Raw genomic sequence first — 19,810 nt, forward strand, 5'->3', positions numbered from 1 at the left:
ACGAGGACTGAAATGTGTCACGGATTACCCAAGGTCGTCGTTATTGGTGTAGACAGTGAACTGGACGAGAGAAACAATACAATGGGCTGCGCGGATCACACTCAGAACAACGAGTGTTGTGTCGGTCTATACAGCCTTGCTCTTTCTCTCGCTTCCTCTTTGTTTATGCTTTATCCTGCTTCCTCTCTCTCTCTCTCTCTCTCTCTCTCTCTCTCTCTCTCTCTCTCTCTCTCTCTCTCTCTCTAGCGTATCCGGCTGCAGAGAGGATGATCCATTATCAGGTGCAATCCTCCATTATGTGCGTGATTTTGTGGAGGTTGTGATTGCAGATAATGAGATATAACCCATTTTTTTTTCTCTCTCTCTCTCTTCAAAATGTTATGTTGCCATTTTTGTACTGTTGAGATGAAATTTATATATTTTTTGATGGGCTGGTGTAATCTATATAATGTATGGTGTGTGTGTGTGTGTGTGTGTGTGTGTGTGTGTGTGTGTGTGTGTGTATATATATATATATATATATATATATATATATATATATACTGTAATATATTATATGTATATATATACGTGTGTGTTTTGGAACAAAGATCTATTTCATGTATAGATCAGTTGTTGTTTAATTAGAACAGGCAGTTTATAAAGGGTCAATCGATTATCATAATGTACCTAAATAGTCACAGGATTGCGAAACGTATATAGATAGACAGATGTTTAATCGTACTGTACTGACCGTGAGGCGTGATTCACTTTATGATTTTTTGAAATTTAAGCCATCTAGCCAAACACTGAGGCACTTTTAGCCATTCCGAGTTTAGTACAATGAAACGAAAGAGTTGAAGTGGTTGGATAGCAAGATAAAGAGATTTATAACGTAAAAGAGATGAAGTATAAGGATATTAAGGTGGAACTGGGATAAACCCCCCAAAGTTGCACCAAGAAAATGACAGTAGGGGCTGGATAGCAAGATTAAAGGAAGACTGAAGAAAGGAAGCAATAGAGTAAAAAGCTAAAAAGTAGATGCAGCATTTGGAGTCGAAGGGACTCCAAACACCCTTTAGTTAAATGCCTACTGGGTGAACGCGTGTGGTATTCACTGACAGCGCCAACACCCTATGGGGACCGTGAGAATTGAGGTGTGGTCACCTGAAAACGTGCTCAGACACATCCTGAGTTCAGTTTAGACCTATTTGCCTCGTTAATCTCCTTTGGGAATCATAAACTAAAAATCACAAGGGCCTTCATAGATAATCATATGTTTCTGTTTTCGCTTGAAAATCTTGTCATATACGTGTGTTGTATCCTTGCCAGTGTTTGATCAATTTCATAGTTAGATTAAAGCTATTTTTTTAAAGGTCTTATACTGATTTCTGAGTTTTCATTTTAGCGATATTTAGAAATGAATCCTTGTTTCATTTCGTAAAGCAGTTAATTTTGTTGTTTTTACCCAAATGCGAAACAAAACTGTATTCGACCGTTTATTCAAAATCAAGTAAAACCAGTGGATTTCAAATCTGGGATATTTAAACAGTTTCAAAACATTGTCAGTAATCCCCTGTGCTTGGCTATTAAGGACTTTCGGTGAGGAGTTTTGACCATCGGTGCTCTGACAAAGGGTTTATGGCTTCTTAATGACAAAAACAACTTATTAAATACCCGGCCTTGATTCAAGACAGTAATCGTTAGAAAATGTTAAATTGACGAACTGGTTACCATTAGAGTAATGTTATTCGGTCTAGTTATCAAGTAGCTTTCCTTCTCTCATTACAGTTTGTTTTAGGTAAAATAGACCGAGAGTAATCAGGAGTGAGGCAAAATGCCCATAGATGACATGTAAAGATGGGTACTGGGAAGGTCTAGAGTCTAGACCAAGACCTAAAGAAGGGGCTCTCGTTACTGGAGAGAGAGAGAGAGAGAGATTTACGTCTGAGCTTTAGTTAAGATTCTTTAATGAGCTTTGGCTGTTCATATTAGATTTAAATAATAACCCAATGGTGTACTTAAGAATCGAAACAAGAAATCCTTTTGATATGGAATAAACTTCCGGGTTAGGTCAAGCAGTTCCTTGAAAAAGTCAACCACTCACAGAGACACACGCACTCATAGACGCGCACACACACACGAAAAACATAAATCGTGTTCTTATAACTTTGAAGTCTTAGGTTAGGCGCGAAGAGACCTCTAACCATGTGAAAGCCAGCGTCACATTCCAAAGCTCAAGAGCCCTTTCGTCTTATCAAGGCTCTCTCTCTCTCTCTCTCTCTCTCTCTCTCTCTCTCTCTCACGAAAGACTCAACTGTGCATACACAAAAATTCACGTTATAGAGAGAGAGAGAGAGAAGATTAACTTGGGCCATCGTCCATTCAGCAGTTAGCCCACTGAGTAATCAAGATTGATGAAAACATGAGATGTTTACGAAGTGTTTTAAGGGATTGGCCGCCTGTTTTTCCTTCCCGGGTATTAAATAGACTCTCTCTCTCTCTCCCGTTCTGAGCCTTTCTTTATATTTCTTTATCTAGTCCAGCAAGTAACTTGAACCACGACTGCCAAAGTTTCTTTCCGGAGTTTGTTTAATTATATAAGCCTCACTAGTAACTATGAATTGCACTCGGTAATTATTTAAATGGAAAAATGAATAAAATTGTACAATGTTTTGGCTGTATTAGAGAGAAGATACTTGTTGCTGAGAGGGAGAGGCCACGCCAGAGGGGCCGTTTAACTGTAAAGGACAACTTTGTCCGTTGGGGGAGGGAAGGAAGTGATAGGTAAGGAGGAATACGTCTCCCTGGGGTATAGGCAGGCGTTGGGTGGGGTGGGGGGAAGAGAGGCAGATGAATGAGATGAGGAAAAGAGAACTTGGATGGACTGGAGGTTGTGGGTTGGGGGGGAAGGGGAATTGAGGTTGCTGGGGTTGTCCTCGGAGGGGGTAGGATGTACACACACACACAGCTGTGGTGTGTGTGTGTGAAAACGGTGAGAGAAGTGAAGAGTCACCAGTCAGTGTTATGGACTTAATACAGTGCAGTTTGGTCGTCGTACCTGTCTTGTGGTTGTAATGTCGAGGTGTTATTAACGTTTATGTAGTGTTGCAGCCTCACCACGTATAACTTAGTCGTTCTTAAACGGTTGTGAGGCGTCATTGTTATGGACTTTGGTACAGTTATCATATAAGTTAGCAGTCATTACAAATCCTCAGTTTTACATCGGACTGCTATTTTAATTCGGTTATATTTACTGTGTTGTGATGTTTTAGTGCAAATTTTAGACTTATTACCGCTTCAGTTATAATGCCGAGGACCTAATTATTAGGCCTACGTGTCAGTAAGTGTTCTTACAACCCTTCCAGTTGGAGAAGGCTTGTAAATTATGATATAGTGATAATGTGATCGAGTTTAGATGATACTGGTAAATTATAGTGTATTTATTTGAGTTTTTTAACCATGAAATACGGTTATTGAAGTGTATTTTTATAACTTGTTACAATATTCTTGATGTTTACTACTGAATTAATTGGTACAATAGGCCTATGAATTGTCATGACGGTTGTCTGTAACAGATTTTTTTTCAGCAAGGCTTGCACGATAGTAGTAATAGTACTGTTAGTAGTAGTTATGGCATCCAAAATTACCTGACATATTGGCTTTTGTAATTATAATATTTTACAAAGGTGGGTATTGAAGTCACTAGAGGCTTGTTTAGGGTCAAGTGAGATTATATATGTGTGTGTGTGTTTAAAAGAGCAAATCTCCTACGCAGAGGTGAAGTTGTTGACGTAACGATTAAAATAAAAAAAAAAAGGTAAAAATGACCTAATATTTTTAATCAATTGACAAGCACGTTTTCTGAGGGACTTTTATTTTACTTTGAAAGCCTCACACCTTGCCTTGATTCTTATTACCTCTCTCAGCTGTTTATGTATGTGTTAAGTTACTATCGTACCTGTTAAATGCAGATTTTATTTTACCATACTCTGCACTTTTCTTACTGTACTCTCGTTTTCACATAATTACTCGCTATCTGCGTTAGTTTCTTTTTTATACCAATCTGATCCATTGCAGGTTACGTCAGATTCCCAAGGTTTATTGAAAGTTTCTAGACCTATGCCCATGCCTACCTTTCTGCATTTTCACTGGAGCTAGATGAGAGCGAACGCGCAAATAGAAATAAAAATTCTAATAATGGGATAATAATGATGAGCTCCATCAGTGTCATGGAATGCTCGCTGCCTTCCGGACTTTGGTCTGGAGTCATTCAATATCGCCAGATTCTTGAAAACGGGTTGTATTGCATTGCACTCTTGTGATTTCATATTCCAACAGAAAGTTTTGTTTGGCTTATCTTGTTGATCGTGAACGCGCTACCACTTCTTTAGACGAAATCTTGATTTTTTTAATGGCAAAAAATTATGGAAATTTTTGGCAAATTTGGTGCTTCGGTGGTTTTATACACTGAGCAGGTGGTTTAATTATCATAGGTCTACCGTAATTTTTAGCCATATGACTGTGGGGATATTTAGGCAAAATCCAGATGCTTCATGTTCACGATTATGCGTATGGTGATGTTAAACAAGGCCCGGATGCATCAAAGTGGTTTTGTTTTTAGACAAAATTTATGTTCCGCTAAACATAGGTCAAGGGATATTGACAAAATTGAGATTTGAAGCTGATTAACAGTCTTATGTACTGTATCTATTTTTGTTCTCAGTTCTCTAGAAATTGTTTGTGTGTATCGCTAGTTAACTGTGAAGAAAATCATCTCACCAATGACCACTCGAGCTTCTTCCCGGTAGGCCTAAACGTCACATTCACACTGTTGGCAGCTGTCTCTTCCTGTTTGTGTTTACGTATTTACGTTTTGTTTACATTTTGTAGATTAATGCTCTAATAGGGAGGATATTTCTCATTCCTTCCTGCCTTTTGTTTTGCCAGAGAATTGCCAATGCCATGTTATATAGATGTATTTTTCCTCTCTCTCTCTCTCTCTCTCTCTCTCTCTCTCTCTCTCTCTCTCTCTCTCTCTCTCTCTCACACACACTGGTTTTTAAAGCTCACCATTGTTCTCTCTCTCTCTCTCTCTCTCTCTCTCTCTCTCTCTCTCTCTCTCTCTCTCTCTCGGAAGCCTGGGGCTAATTTTCAATGGCCACATTTATCTACCGCTTACAGTTAACGTGGTGTCTGTGGGTGAATAGTTCTTTGAGCGTACAATAGTACTAGCTTTAATTCAAGTGTCTTCAAAAAGGGGCTGGTTGGTCTTCACCCCCTCCCCCCCACCTCAGTTTGTTTCATAAGACAAATTAAAAGCTGTATTACCTACCAGACTGTTGGGCTTTGTTGAGGACTAAAGTGAAGTCTTGTGTATACTATTTCCAATTCCACGCTGCCAAATGTACTTGGCTGGAAGTGACCGTGCTTATATTACTACTGTATACCCTCTTAATCCTCATCTGTGGGAGCAATGATGATTTTTGTTTGGGCCTACCAAGCAGTACATCCCTATATAAAAAATAAATACAATGTATGCTTGTGAGTCCAGCAAATGTGTTTTGTATTTTTTCCTTACTTCGTTTCGTCTACACATTTGTTGTTTCGGATGCCATTTAAATCTTCTCTTGATTCTTTTATTGGAGAATCGTTAACCGCTACAGTCTAATTGACCTGGAGGCTAATGTTATACATGCGTGTCCATTTTCTCTCACTTTACATATAAATATTGTGCCGTTAAGTATATGCAGACTCATTCTTTCCATACAGTAGTCAAAGAGTTCATTCTCTACAAAGTTTTTCAGGTGATAATTCTCTGTTTAGTCATGTACTGTTTTAGTTATTGACTATTTTTCCATACTAGTTATTTTCGTACATTTGAATTCGACCCATGACCTAAGCTTTAGCTTGGCCGTGAATCATGCAGCTCAAAATTTGTGCCTCGTTTCAAAAGAAACCCAAAGACCCTAATGCAAAAATGCCCCGAAAAATCTAATGTTGCACAAAGAAAGTCCTGTATTGATTATTTCATCAGTTTTTACGTCTGTATTGCATTCAGATACTAAAAGAATTATTTAAGAATAGTAAGGAATTACAGGATAAGTTATAACTTCCCAAATCAAGGTCGCGCATTTAGCCTGAAGCCAGGGTGAATGTTCGCTTTGCTAAGTTATTAAGCAGATGACTTCACTGTCATGTGTTCACGGCAGATCTTCAGGTAAAGCCACGGCAGTCGGGTTATAGTATCCATTATAATAGAGTAATTGTTTTGATATTAATTTATCAACCAGTAACAGAGTTCATTCATACTCGTTGCTGTAATGTAGAACATCGGAGCGTTGATCGGATGTGTTATGGATGTTCTTGGTTATAAAGAATAGGCCTAGTTGAAATGTTTAACGCGCCATGACACTGCTCTAATTGTTCTGACACTTATTGACAACTTTTTATTCATGCATGTATTTTGTTTCCTTGGATTACCAGAATTTGGTACTTTTATCAGTTTTATTATATACCTCTGTCTTTCTGCGAGGATATGCACATAATGACAAGATGATATTGATAATGATGGCGATAACATCTAGCTTCATTTGTGTGAACTTGTCAGTTTAACCATGGACATACGATATTACGGTATGTTTACTTGAATAAATTGCTTTAATAAGAAAGCGTGGGTCATTTTTTCTGGCTCCTTGTGTATATATATAGTAAGTCGGTTGACCTATCTGTGTATGTATTTGGGTCAGTCGTCAGTTTTTGACCGTGAGGTACAAGGGCTTGCTTTGCATGTGTTGCTGGAGGTGAGCTAAGCTGAACACTTGCGACGAGGAGCCACAGGTGTTTACGATATTTGGCTCTTGAGATTTTGCTGTAAGTGTGGATCGGAATAATGTATAAGTTTGTTTGCCCGTGAAGATTGTGCTTTGGTTGTCTAGTTGAGTGTTAACGTAGGCCTAAAGTGTGTGCCAATGCATTTTTGACGTGTAAATGTGAATTAAGTATTAATGTATTAGCAGTTCTAATAGTTCATTATTGAAATGGATATAGGCTGGAGCCTAAAGTGTGATTCTTGATTTATTAAGCATGGTAATTTAAGCCAAATTCGTTGGTGGTGGAATTTTTAACGTACCCATTGGCTCAACACATCCCCCTTATGTAGTTGAAGGTAAGACCTAATTTCAGTGTTATTTGGTGATCTAGGAAAGGACAGAGTATGGTTTGATGGACATGGTTCTCCGGATAGCATAAATAAAAGTGATGGCTGTTGGAAATATATTAATAGTAATGAACTTGATAGATAGGACCGCTTTATAAGCTTATCAGTATTTACATTCTCCATTGTTAGAAGCTTGTAGACTCGCACATTATCATTTCTTAAGTCTCGTTGTAGATTAGGCCTAATCTGAGTCAACAAAACTGTAGGCAGTCTCTCCAGTCAATGTTAGAGGAAGAGGTTTCCCATATAATAATAATAATAATAATAATAATAAAAAACTTAACGGACCGCAGGTAACGCCGTAGGGCTTTGAAAGCAATTTTTTTATAGGAGTCCGTTGATGGTTTTGCGTGGAAAGAAGTTTTGGGGGTTGAAGGGGGGTGGGGGTGATAGCTAAGGATTGTTTTGGGGTGTTCGGCGCCTGGGTAAGGGTCAAGGGTGGGATTTTGTTCGGTGACGTCACTTCTTTTTAAGGTGGACGTGGTGGACTACGTTGCTGGATATTATTTTTCTTCACTTCCGGGAGGTGTGGGCACGTGGGAGTGAATCAGTGTTTATGTGTGGGTATTGGCTGACTTGGCATTTACGTAGTCATTTTAGAAGATGAAAATCCCGTGCTGATTTCAAGGATTATTTATATATATATATATATATATATATATATATATATATATATATATATATATATATATATATATATATGTATGATTAACACTGGAGTTTTGCAATGATATTTAATGTTTGTTAGGCCTATAATGTCACCTAAGCCACTCCCAGAACGTGAAATTCTCTATTGATTGAACTTGTGGCTTAATTAGCCAAATTTTGATGTGTAAACACATTAAACATGCGTAAAAATGAGTAAAAGTTTATTCAGACGTGCATGTAGCCTGTATCCGTACTTCGTATACGAACATGGTACACTCGTGCTTGCACATTTCACAAATCTCGTGAAGTAATTGTTTTATGCGAACCTTGTTTCATCGTATTTTTCCAGAATTGATTTTAATGATCTTTTTGCAATGAAAAGACTTTGAAACTCAAAGGTGATGTCATCATAGAAAAACACGGACAGGCGATGAATATCGGTCTAGAGAAGTGCTACTGGATGTTCCCGATTATGTTATAGGAATATATAAATAAAGGGACTTTAAGAAAATATCTACCAGTATGTAAACCGACGTGTTGTAATAATAAAACCGTAAAGGATCCTATAGCAACATGGAAACCATCCTTCCAGAGGATACCTTCGAGGAGATGGAAGGATCCCACCTGGGATTCATTTACCTCCAGATGAGAGCAGAGGAGGAAAAAATGAAAGGTAATTTTTATTCTCATGAATTTGTTACTTATTAGCTTCTATATATATATATATATATATATATATATATATATATATATATATATATAATATACTGTATAGCGTGTGTGTGCGTTTGCAATTTTTTGTGGCACCGTTGTAAAGCGTTGCCCAATTGAAAGGACTAGACCTACTTGAATGAACATCGCAAGCGACTGTTGATTGTTAACATTATTCTTGAGAAAGCACATCATATTATTCGAGTTTTATCGTGTTTTTATTATTACTGTTCTTATGTGTTAATGAGAAAAGCTATAAGTAGCTAATTAATGTATATTAAACAAGACATTTTCTGGACAGTGTTCAGTGGTTAGCATTTGGACAGGCATTTTTTTTTTCAAAAGTAATCCTTAAATGGCGATGAACCCCCTTTTTTCATACAAGAGCCAGGAATTTGTATGACTGGTTCTAGAAATAAATATTGTGACTGCTTAGTCGGCTGATCCGTAACTTCAGACTTCTGCTGCATTGTTTTCGAATGGATAATATATATATATATATATATATATATATATATATATATATATATATATATATATATATATATATATATATATATATATATATGTGTGTGTGTGTGTGTGTGTGTGTGTGTGTTTGTGTGTATAAGCGTCTTGTATCACAAACGTTTTTCTCAGTCGTTAGACAGGTGCTTTTCAAGGTCGGGTCAATGCACTTGTTTGTTGAACGTTTTTATAATCGATACCGGAGAATGGGACCTTGTTCAGTAGTCCTGAGGTATGTGGAACAAAAGTTAAATATTTATTTTGAATATTAGATCATTGTACAGTTCTAAATATTTATCGCTGTTTGCAGAAGAGACAGGAAAGCGATGTGGCTTCCGTCGGAATTTTAGACGGAAAAACGTGCGTTCTTTTTTTGTAAGGTTTCGTGTCAAGCTCGACCACATGGTTTGGCGGGAGTCAGCCCCAGCCACTGAATAAGCTGCAGCAGGTCCCGTGGGTTGGAGAGAGAGGTGTGTGTATGTGTGTGTGTGTTTGTGCGTTTGTGCTCTAGGTCTAGGTGAGTCAGGAGCTGTATGTGAACATGTGTGGAGATGGGGATTGGGGAGTGGAGGGAGTGAGTAATGAGGTGAGGTAAAGGAGGAGGAATGGCTGGGTTTCAGGGTCATGTGTGTACCCCAAGAACGGTTCTCCCAACCTCACCCCTCTATATGGCAGCCTCCCTAAACCCCCCCACCCCATCCCCAACCCATCAGCCAACCTTTGTTGTTTACTGAGCTCACCATGGGACTATGCACAACGCCTTGTAAACCTGACCCATTCTCTCTCTCTCTCTCTCTCTCTCTCTCTCTCTCTCTCTCTCTCTCTCTCTCTCTCTCTCTCTCTCTCTCATATACTTACACATTATTATACAAAATATTAGCGTTCCCTTTGTCGCTTTGTTGTTTGTATGGGCTACAGTCAACTAATGCCGTTCTTGTGTAAGCGCTACTCTTGACGTAATCCAATATACGTATACATTAAGCCACACGTGACCGGACGTTGAGACTATTGTTGTTGTTGCAATGTATTATTGCAGTTGTAGGTCACTTGGTGCGGTTGCATTTTTGGCAGATTTGTACCCTAACGGTATTGGTGATTACGATTTACCTTGCAATATTGCAAAAAATATCTTAAACCCCTCGATCTCTACAGGTAACTCCTCATGTAACCAACTCGGTCGTTTCCACAGCGCTTCCTGATTGGGAAAGTTAGGCTAAGGAACGCAGCCGTGCGGCAATGCAGCTCTTAAGCCTGGGACAATCTTATTATGGGAAATTGAATTGCCTGTCTCGTTCACTGGGCACTCAACTGAAGTCCTGCAATTGCACGAAAGTAACAGCAGTTTTTTTTATTAGTTCACATTTGTGCACTTTGGCGTGTTGGGAGAGATTTTCTGCATATAACAAAATACAGTAAATGCTACGGATAAGCTGGAAATGGAAAACGGCCCACTTTTATTTTATCTGTCCGGTTTTTCGTTTTAATTACAGACACTTGGATGTAGTCTTGTACAAATGATTGACAGCAGTGTATACAGTTTCCATACTAATGGTAGAATGTTAATTATTGATTTCTTCATTTAGGGTTTTCATGATTGTTATTCATAATACATATTCATTCTCATGAAAACATCCAAAAAGCTGAAAAACAATCTTAGCCTGAACAGATTAGACTGCCAATTTGTAGCTATATAGGAAAGAACAATGCACAGAAGAAATTTAATGAAATTATACTTGTATAATTAATGAGTGGTGTATAAAATTAACAAAAGTCACTGTTAAAGCGATAAGGACATTTACTAGCACCTGTAAAGATGATTTGAAAGTTTATATATTACAGTGTAACGGTCATGATAGCACGCTTTTATGAAACAGTAAAAAAAAAAATTTTTACTGCGCCAAAGTAATGATTGTTCCCATTTTTTTACAAGAAAAAATGTTTACTATAAATGCGAAATTCGTTTTGGCCAAGCCTGTCCCAAGGATTTTTGGTATTCTACGGTTATTTGGTAGACAGCTTTCAGCAACCCCCTCTCTCTCTCTCTCTCTCTCTCTCTCTCTCTCTCTCTCTCTCTCTCTCTCTCTCTCTCTCTCTCTCTGTTCCATTTGTCTACTTTTACATGGCCTAATATGCTTAAAAACACTCTTAAGATACATACACATGTATGTATATGTGTGTATGTATATACAAGATAGGTTAATACTCGTGTATAGCTTGCTCCTAAACTTGTCCTTGAGCTTGCATTAAGTTGGTAACAGGTCACCAAGTTCATTAATATCAACACACTGAAACTGTCTGCCCTTAATTACGAGCTAGCATGTGCACACATGGAATGGACGTCACACATCTCTTCTTGTTGGCGCCTTGTCATATAATTCACATATTTGTTATAGATAATAATAATTATAATGAAATAATAATTTGTTTATGAGGTGGGTGAGTCATTATCAGTATTATTTTCAAAGCGTCACCGTAGAATTCTTGCGGGAATGTAATACCAGTTTTAATTTTCACATTCCTCCTACCTATGGGCGTACATGACCAGCACTTTTGTAACTCCAGTTGATGCATTCGTAGATCGTCACCAACTCTTCGAAGTATGTCCATTCTTCTTCTTCTTCTTCTTCTTCTTCTTCTTCTTTCTTCTTCTTCTTCTTCTTATGAATTTCATCCTTGAGAGGGTCTGTGATCCCTACGTGTGGGGTGGCTGTGTTAAAGGTGGTTTCAGTGGATTACAAAGATTAAGTTACGACTAAGGCATACAAGGTTACTAATCCTACTCATTAATAGACTTGTTTGTTTGTGAACGTGTGTCTGGATTATGTTTATGATGTTACGTGGTTTGTATTGTTCCTTGCGGCTTTGATGGTGGGCCGAGTTTATCTTTTGCCTACATCGGCCTAAGGTTGTAAAAGACGGAGCGGTAGGCTGTCTGACATTGTCATTTGTTTTATCTTATTAATCAATAAACACAGGATTATATCCAGGTACTTTTTATTATATGAAAATAATATGTTAGTGTGCGTTGTATCCAGTTTCTTAATACTTACGTAGTACTATAAATGCTGATTTTCAGAAGTTTTAGTAGTAATTATATTTTACTGCTCCACGCTCCATTGACTTAATTTTCCAACTTATTTTTCATCTGATGTATATTCCTGTATAGGCTACATGTATAGCCTACATGTTTTGATTTGCTATTTTCATTTGTATTTGACAAATTTCCCATCCAAAGTTCTTTTCCCCTCTTCAGATATGGGCATTCTGTTTGGGTGTTTGTGACTTGATAATAATAATAATAATAATAATAATAATAATAATAATAATAATAATAATAATAATATTATTATTATTATTATTATTATTATTATTATTATTATTATTATTATTATTAGTCTAAACTGATTTTGACGAAATCTGCGTCCAATTAGCAAAGATGGATGCCAAGAGTTTAATTTGCATCTGAACAGTTTTTAGCTGCCATTTTAACCATCCAACTTATTTATATTTCAACATTCGTAGAGGTTTTTTTTTTTTTTTTCCATTTTTCCATCGAATGCTGTTAGAACAAATAACTTTTGACCGCCTAAAATTCTCATGGTTGTAAGTTTGCTCTTCAGCGTTGGTACCATAAAGAAAATACTGTGTAGCTCTTTTGGTATCCCGGTCATCCCAATTGGAATTATTGGAAAATTCCCCATTTTCAAGAGTATGGCGGTATAGTTCCGTTTGAGAATTTAGTATCGAGGAACGGGTGTACACAATGTGGAAAGCCCCATAACAATAATTTAACCATATTCGAGGCGTTTCACGTAGAAAGAAATCCTTGTTTAACGCAACTTTGGTGGCCTTCATAAAGTACGCGTGTATGTGTATGTTTGTGTGTGTCTATTATTATTAAAGGGAGTAGAAATTAGACGTTATAGTAGAAGGTTGTAGGTAAATGGGGCGGGCAAAGCAAAAGAAAAAAAAACTAGAGCAATGATAATCAATAATCAATAAGACTAATATTGGTGATAGACCAACGCGAGAACAAAGTTGTTTGTTTTAAACAATGAATGAAATTTGCAATGTCTGATAAACCATTCTTCTCACACACACGCAAATATACACTACCATTAAATATAGGTAGGATCCAACCCACACAACCTTATAGGAGCTCTTTAAAAAATACTTTTGAGCACAAAAAACAAGAAAAAATAAAAGTATACGAGACACAACCCAGAATCCAAGGTTGAGGAAGGCTAGACGTATATTTTTTTTTGTTAGGTACTGCGGTACAAGATAATCCAATAATCCGTCACCGGTAGTAACCTTATTGGAGTCTGTTATATTGCACTGCTTAGGGAACTGATTTCTTGTTATTATTCCTAATTGTCTATCAATTTTTTTTCTTTCTAATATTTCATAATCATCTGCAAATATTCAAGGATAAGATATGTATGTGTGTGTGTAGAGAGAGAGAGAGAGAGAGAGAGAGAGAGAGAGAGAGAGAGAGAGAGAGAGAGACTAAAAACATAAATAAGGCACTGAAAGAAAGAAGGTAACCTAGCTGCATACAACTGATTAATATTAAAAACTGTTTACAAAACAAATACGAAAAAGTAAAATGAAGTAGACATAAATCGTCATAGAGAGAGAGAGAGAGAGAGAGAGAGAGAGAGAGAGAGAGAGGGTCGCTTCCTCCGGTCGCTGGTATGTGAGGCCGAGGGTGGAATAGGGCAGTGTCTTGAATGAGGAATTAGACCGATTTGATGGAGGATTGAATGGCCTGACGGTTTTCAAGGATAAGAATTTTATCGTTTTGTTGTTAGTTTTATTTATTATTACCAGATATTCGGTTAAATAACTATATTTGCAACATGGTATTTAGGCTTATAGGCTATATCGTGTAGGCGTACACATTACATTTCCAGTTGTATATCATGTAGGCTAGCTCTCTCTCTCTCTCTCTCTCTCTCTCTCTCTCTCTCTCTCTCTCTCTCTCTCTCTCTCTCTCTCATCATAATGATAATATATCGTGTAGGCCTACATATTGCATTTCCAACTGGATACCAAGGGAAGGCAACGCTACCAGCAAAGAAGGGACCGGTGCCTGTTTATTTATACATGTCAGCTACATAAATTAAGCTCAGTGGTCTGTCTAAACTACTTGATAATAATAATTAATAATAATAATAAAAAAGATAATTCTCATTAACAGATTGTGATTATATATGTGTGTGTTTGTGCATATATATGTGTGTGTTTGAATTGTTGTTGTTTACGCACGTGTGACTTTTCATAATCATAAATATTAAGCCACATGTATGGTTTACAATCTAATGCACTATACCCTTGAAATAACGTACTATCCATGGAAATTATATATATATATATATATATATATATATATATATATATATATATATATATATATATATATATATAGAGAGAGAGAGAGAGAGAGAGAGAGAGAGAGAGAGAGAGAGAGACACTATAAGAAAAAACTAGAGATCTCTCTCACTATCTCCCTCTCAGTTCTAGTTTAGGGAAAACCTACAGAGGCCTCTGTCTCCCTCTCGGTTCTAGTTTTATCTCCTTCCGGCTGATCTGTGACGGGCCAGCCAGTCTAATTTTAAGGCGTCCAGTCCTATGTTTAGCGCATAGGTCTAAACCCTGAAATCCCCTTTAATTCTCTGCTGCCAGCCGGACTGCTCATGCTTAGTCGCTCCAACTAATCGCGGACTTTCGTTTCGTGCCTCTACTGTTTTTCATTAACATTCTCTCTCTCTCTCTCTCTCTCTCTCTCTCTCTCTCTCTCTCTCTCTCTCTCTCATATCGGTGATATTTGGTCGTTAAAACGTTTTGAATTATTTGTCATTTTTTTTTAGGCTACTCTGTTATCTTTATTGAAAGTCCCACATTTACGCATTCTATTTTGTGGAAAGTTGCTACACAAGTTCTTAGGTTTTAACTTGCTGCGCGCACGCGAGCATGACACACACACACACACACACTATATATATATATATATATATATATATATATATATATATATATATATATATATATATATATATATATATATATATATATATACATACATACAGTATAATTTTCAGTTATTTTCTAATCAGAACATATTGTCGTGGAAGGTTTATGCAGTATGTTTGTTGGCCTTATGCCAGCGCCAGCTCTTGCACAAAATCGGCATGTGGTTGTGTTAAGATGTCAAAGGGACCAAGAACCCTGGTATGGACCTCTGGTTTAGTCCAAACCTATCAGTACGAAAGATCTGTTAAGGATAACGTTATTCCCTACATTTTCCCGGAAGAAAATCTTCAGAAGTCAGAGAAGAATGTGTTTCTATTTGCGACCAGACGATGGCTCTCTCTCTCTCTCTCTCTCTCTCTCTCTCTCTCTCTCTCTCTCTCTCTCTCTCTCTCTCTCTCTAACGTGGCACCAGCCTCGTCTCACTGGCAAGTCCAAGTTCAGTCTCGTCTAGGGATGAAGGTCGTTAAGGCAATTTTCCTAAAAAGAATTATATACCTGGGTAATACGCGAATGTTGTGGGTCGCTGCTTATAGCTGATGTTGGAGATTGTTTTGGGGGAGGGTGGTGATTGCCAACTTAAGCAGGAGAGCGATGGCTTACGAAATGGGATCCCCGTGTGGTGGTATTATTATTATTATTATTATTATTATTATTATTATTATTATTATTATAAATAATGATGATAAAATAATGATGACAATAATAATAATAATTATTAATATTATTATTATTATTATTATTATTATTATTATTATTATTAGTTTCTATATAATTTAATATATATTTACACCTGCACCATTGTGGATTTCTTCGCCACTATTATTATTATTATTATTATTATTATTATTATTATTGTTGTTGTTGTTTTTATTATCAAATAATAATGATAAATGGTGATGATGACGATAATAATAATAATAATAATAATTATTATTATTATTATTATTATTATTATTATTATTATTATTACAATTATTAATATTATTATTATTATTAGTTTCTATATATTTTAATATATATTTACACTTACACCATTGTGGATTTCTTCGCCACTATTATTATTATTATTATTATTATTATTATTATTATTATTATTATTATTATTATTAGCGACAACATTGAGTAATTATAAATGATTTATTGTAATTTATTTCCACCCAGAGAGCGGCAACCGAGCCATGATGGAGTTCTACGTCAACAACCTGACGAGCGACAGCGACAGCGACAACGACTCTTCTGCAGGCTCCAGCACCAGCGCCTCCGGCGGGAGCCACGACCTGGAGGAGGAGGTGGAGCACCAGCAGCAGCAGCAGATGCTGGACAGGACCTATCAGGTGAGTCCTTCGGTCCTTCGGCAGTCTGTATATATATATATATATATATATATATATATATATATATATATATATATATATATATATATATATATATATATATATATATATATATTACTAAAAAGGACCTCATACAAACTGGATGGTATCTAACGGATAATGTGGACTGTTTGTCCAAGAAAGCTTGTAACTTTTTCTGAATAAAAACTCCGTTAGATACCATCCAGTTTGAATGAGGTCCTTTTAGTAATTCTACTAATGCACAGAACAATTGTGTATGTAATAGTTTATATATATATATATTTCATTATATACGTATATATGTATATATATATATATATATATATATATATATATATATATATATATATATATATATATATATAAAACCTAACCCATCATCTTCTCGATTAACAAAAGATTGATGCGAAGCGGTGAAATGATTCTTGGTTTCACTTTAACAGTACAATAAGAAATCATGACCCCAGTTTCCTGCCTGCTTCCTTGTATGCGTTCCCAATAATTAGTATCAAAAGATGTTATCAGATTTGACGTTCCGTGGCATATTGAGAACGGTCAGGTCAGGTTGGGTCAAAGGGTACGAGAAAGATCAATCTCGTCCGGGGAAGTCAGACAGAGAGAGAGAGAGAGAGAGAGAGAGAGAGAGAGAGAGAGAGAGCTGTCATCAGTCCAGTTCATTATGTGTGTGTGTGTATAAGATAGAGAGAGAGAGAGAGAGAGAGAGAGAGAGAGAGAGAGAGAGAGAGAGAGAGAGAGAGAGAGAGAGAGAGAGAGAGAGAGAGTAGCTGTAATCAGACCAGTTCATTATGTGTGTGTGTGTGTAAGATAGAGAGAGAGAGAGAGAGAGAGAGAGAGAGAGAGAGAGAGAGAGAGAGAGAGAGGAGGGTGTGTGTTTGTGAGAGAGAGAGAGTGTAGGGAGGGAGAGAGAGAGAGAGAGAGAGAGAGAGAGAGAGAGAGAGAGAGAGAGAGAGAGAGAGAGAAGCTTTAATCAGGCCAGGCCATTATGTGTGTGTTTGTGTGTCTGTATATAAAAGAGAGAAAGAGAGAGAGAGAAATTGTAATCAGCCCAGGTCATGCATGTGTGTGTGTGTGTGTGTGTGTGTGAGAGAGAGAGAGAGAGAGAGAGAGAGAGAGAGAGAGAGAGAGAGAGTTATGTTAAAAAGATAAGGTAAGTGCATGTTTCTTTTTGTGTTACACTTCTTCAGAGAGAGAGAGAGAGAGAGAGAGAGAGAGAGAGAGAGAGAGAGAGAGAGAGCACGTTTCGGGCGTAGTCACAGTATTGTAACCGTAACAGTTACTTTGTTTCAAGCGCATAGACCAATGCTAAGTTCATTATTTTACCTACCTTATGACAGGAGATTTTGAATATGCCAAGATAAAGAGACAGTTTATCCTGCATAAATTTATTAAACTTTAAAGTAAGCTCTTTGGATTTAATACTTGAGAATATACTTTATGAAATTAATTTTTCATAAAATTATTCCAAAAAATTAAGCCTTAAAATATACTTTATTGAAGTATGCATGGGCTTTTAGATGCAGTACAAGTATACGGCATTTTAGAGTATACCCTTCAAAAATATATTGAGTTCAAGCACGATTGCTCAATAGAATTATATTTAGTCATAAATACACTGCAGGAAAATATTACTGTGACCTTTAAAATATGTCCCCCAGAATTCCATGAAGCTTTAAAATGTACATTGCAGAATGTATCAAGTTCTAAAACACACCCTGCATTAATGAAATGAGAAATAACATAGGTATAACTGATATAATTCGGGCTTAAAAAAAATAAAATACAAATCTCTCACAAGGAATAAGAATAACTTTGGGAACTTGACATTTGATGGACATCGCAGGTACTGGACCTTTTGGGAAAAGGTCACTAGGTCCAGGTAAAATCTCTCTCTCTCTCTCTCTCTCTCTCTCTCTCTCTCTCTCATCCAAATATACATACATTAGGGGCATGATATTACCTATTAAGCTTTCACTAAATAGAATACCCTAATGTGGACAAACGAAACAGCAGTGTAAGGAATTAGAAGAAAAGTTTAAGATGTCAGTACATAACAAATAATTATATATACACACAGAAATAAATATTAAAACGGATACTAAATTACAAGGAAAATGTGACTGATTGTACCCTCAAACAGTGATAATTGAACCTAAGACTGTGGATGGGCATCTTTCAGAGGCCCTGGGACTGCCCAAGATTCGCTTGATGAACGATGAATAGGACTCTGTATATATCCCATTGACAACGAACATCCTTGCGCATGCGTACTCGAGACAATAAACACAGCAGTTGAGAGAATGGTACTTGGGACGTCAGTTACCCTAGGAAGGCTGAGAGAAAAGAAAACGGATTTTGATTGGAAAAATTGGGCGGTCAGTTGTTTATTTAGTTGGTCTTTACTGTTATTATTTTTTTCGTGACAGCTATGGAATTTTTTTTAAATGAAGAGGAGGGGAGGGGGAGGGGAATGGTGTGAGTATACTGTTCTCTATACGTTTGCTTGGTAAAATTACTACCTTGGCCCAGCGTTTGACTCTCCGAGCCGCCAGTGAAGAATTAGAATATATTTCTGGTGATAGAAATTAATTTCTCGTCATAATGTGGTTCGGATTCCACAATAAGTTGTAGGTCCCGTTGGTAAGTAACCAGTTGGTTCTTAGCCACGTAAAAATAAATCTAATCCTTCGGGCCAGCCCTAGGAGAGCTGTTAACCAGCTCAGTGGTCTGGTTAAACTAAGATATACTTTTATTTATTGCCTTAGTAGATAAGTTTCTGGTGTGAATGGTAATAGCGATGATGAAACGTACATTTATTCACAGTAATACTTGTAGCTAATTCATTTTTTAAACTATGAGAACTTTTTTATATTGGTTTCGTGAGAGAGAGAGAGAGAATTATGCCACACAGGATCTTCATTCAAAATTCAGCAACTAACGTATGAATAAAGCAGTGACTGGTCTTATTTTAGTAACTGAAACCAACCCCCTCTTAGAAGCTGATATATATATATATATATATATATATATATATATATATATATATATATATATATATATATATATATATATATATGTGTGTGTGTGTGTGTGTGTGTGTGTGTGTGTGTGTGTGTGTGTGTGTGTTTTATTGTGTAACTGATTGGTACGTCAGTGCCATCACATATCTTGAATAAACCTGGTGACCTTTTGACCTCATAATTTTTTTTCTCTCCTCGCAACAGGTCATCGGTGGAGCTGACACAGTCCTCGACACCATCGAGGAAGACGTCGAGGAGGACTCCGGAGCCGAGAGCTCCGGCCACTGGATGTTCTCAGCGGACAACACCGACACCGA

At 36.9% G+C, this 19,810-nt stretch overlaps 1 protein-coding gene across 14 annotated transcripts in view; it reads left to right on the forward strand.

The window, feature by feature from the left end:
- The window catches only part of LOC136849206 (serine-rich adhesin for platelets), a 483,291-nt gene that overhangs the window by 270,095 nt on the left and 193,386 nt on the right, over positions 1 to 19,810 (forward strand). For all 14 annotated transcript variants that reach the window (XR_010856261.1, XR_010856263.1, XR_010856259.1 and 11 more), the window contains 2 exons: positions 16,262 to 16,434; positions 19,698 to 19,810. The exon at positions 19,698 to 19,810 is cut by the window's right edge and continues 62 nt beyond it. Coding sequence is in view for 7 of the 14 variants with exons in the window: in XM_067122366.1 (XP_066978467.1) it covers positions 16,262 to 16,434; positions 19,698 to 19,810 (286 nt within the window). In the remaining 7 variants the exon portion in view is untranslated. The remainder of the gene's footprint in view (positions 1 to 16,261; positions 16,435 to 19,697) is intronic.

The sequence above is a fragment of the Macrobrachium rosenbergii genome, chromosome 20 (assembly GCF_040412425.1).
Source record: "Macrobrachium rosenbergii isolate ZJJX-2024 chromosome 20, ASM4041242v1, whole genome shotgun sequence".
Lineage (NCBI taxonomy): Eukaryota > Metazoa > Arthropoda > Malacostraca > Decapoda > Palaemonidae > Macrobrachium > Macrobrachium rosenbergii.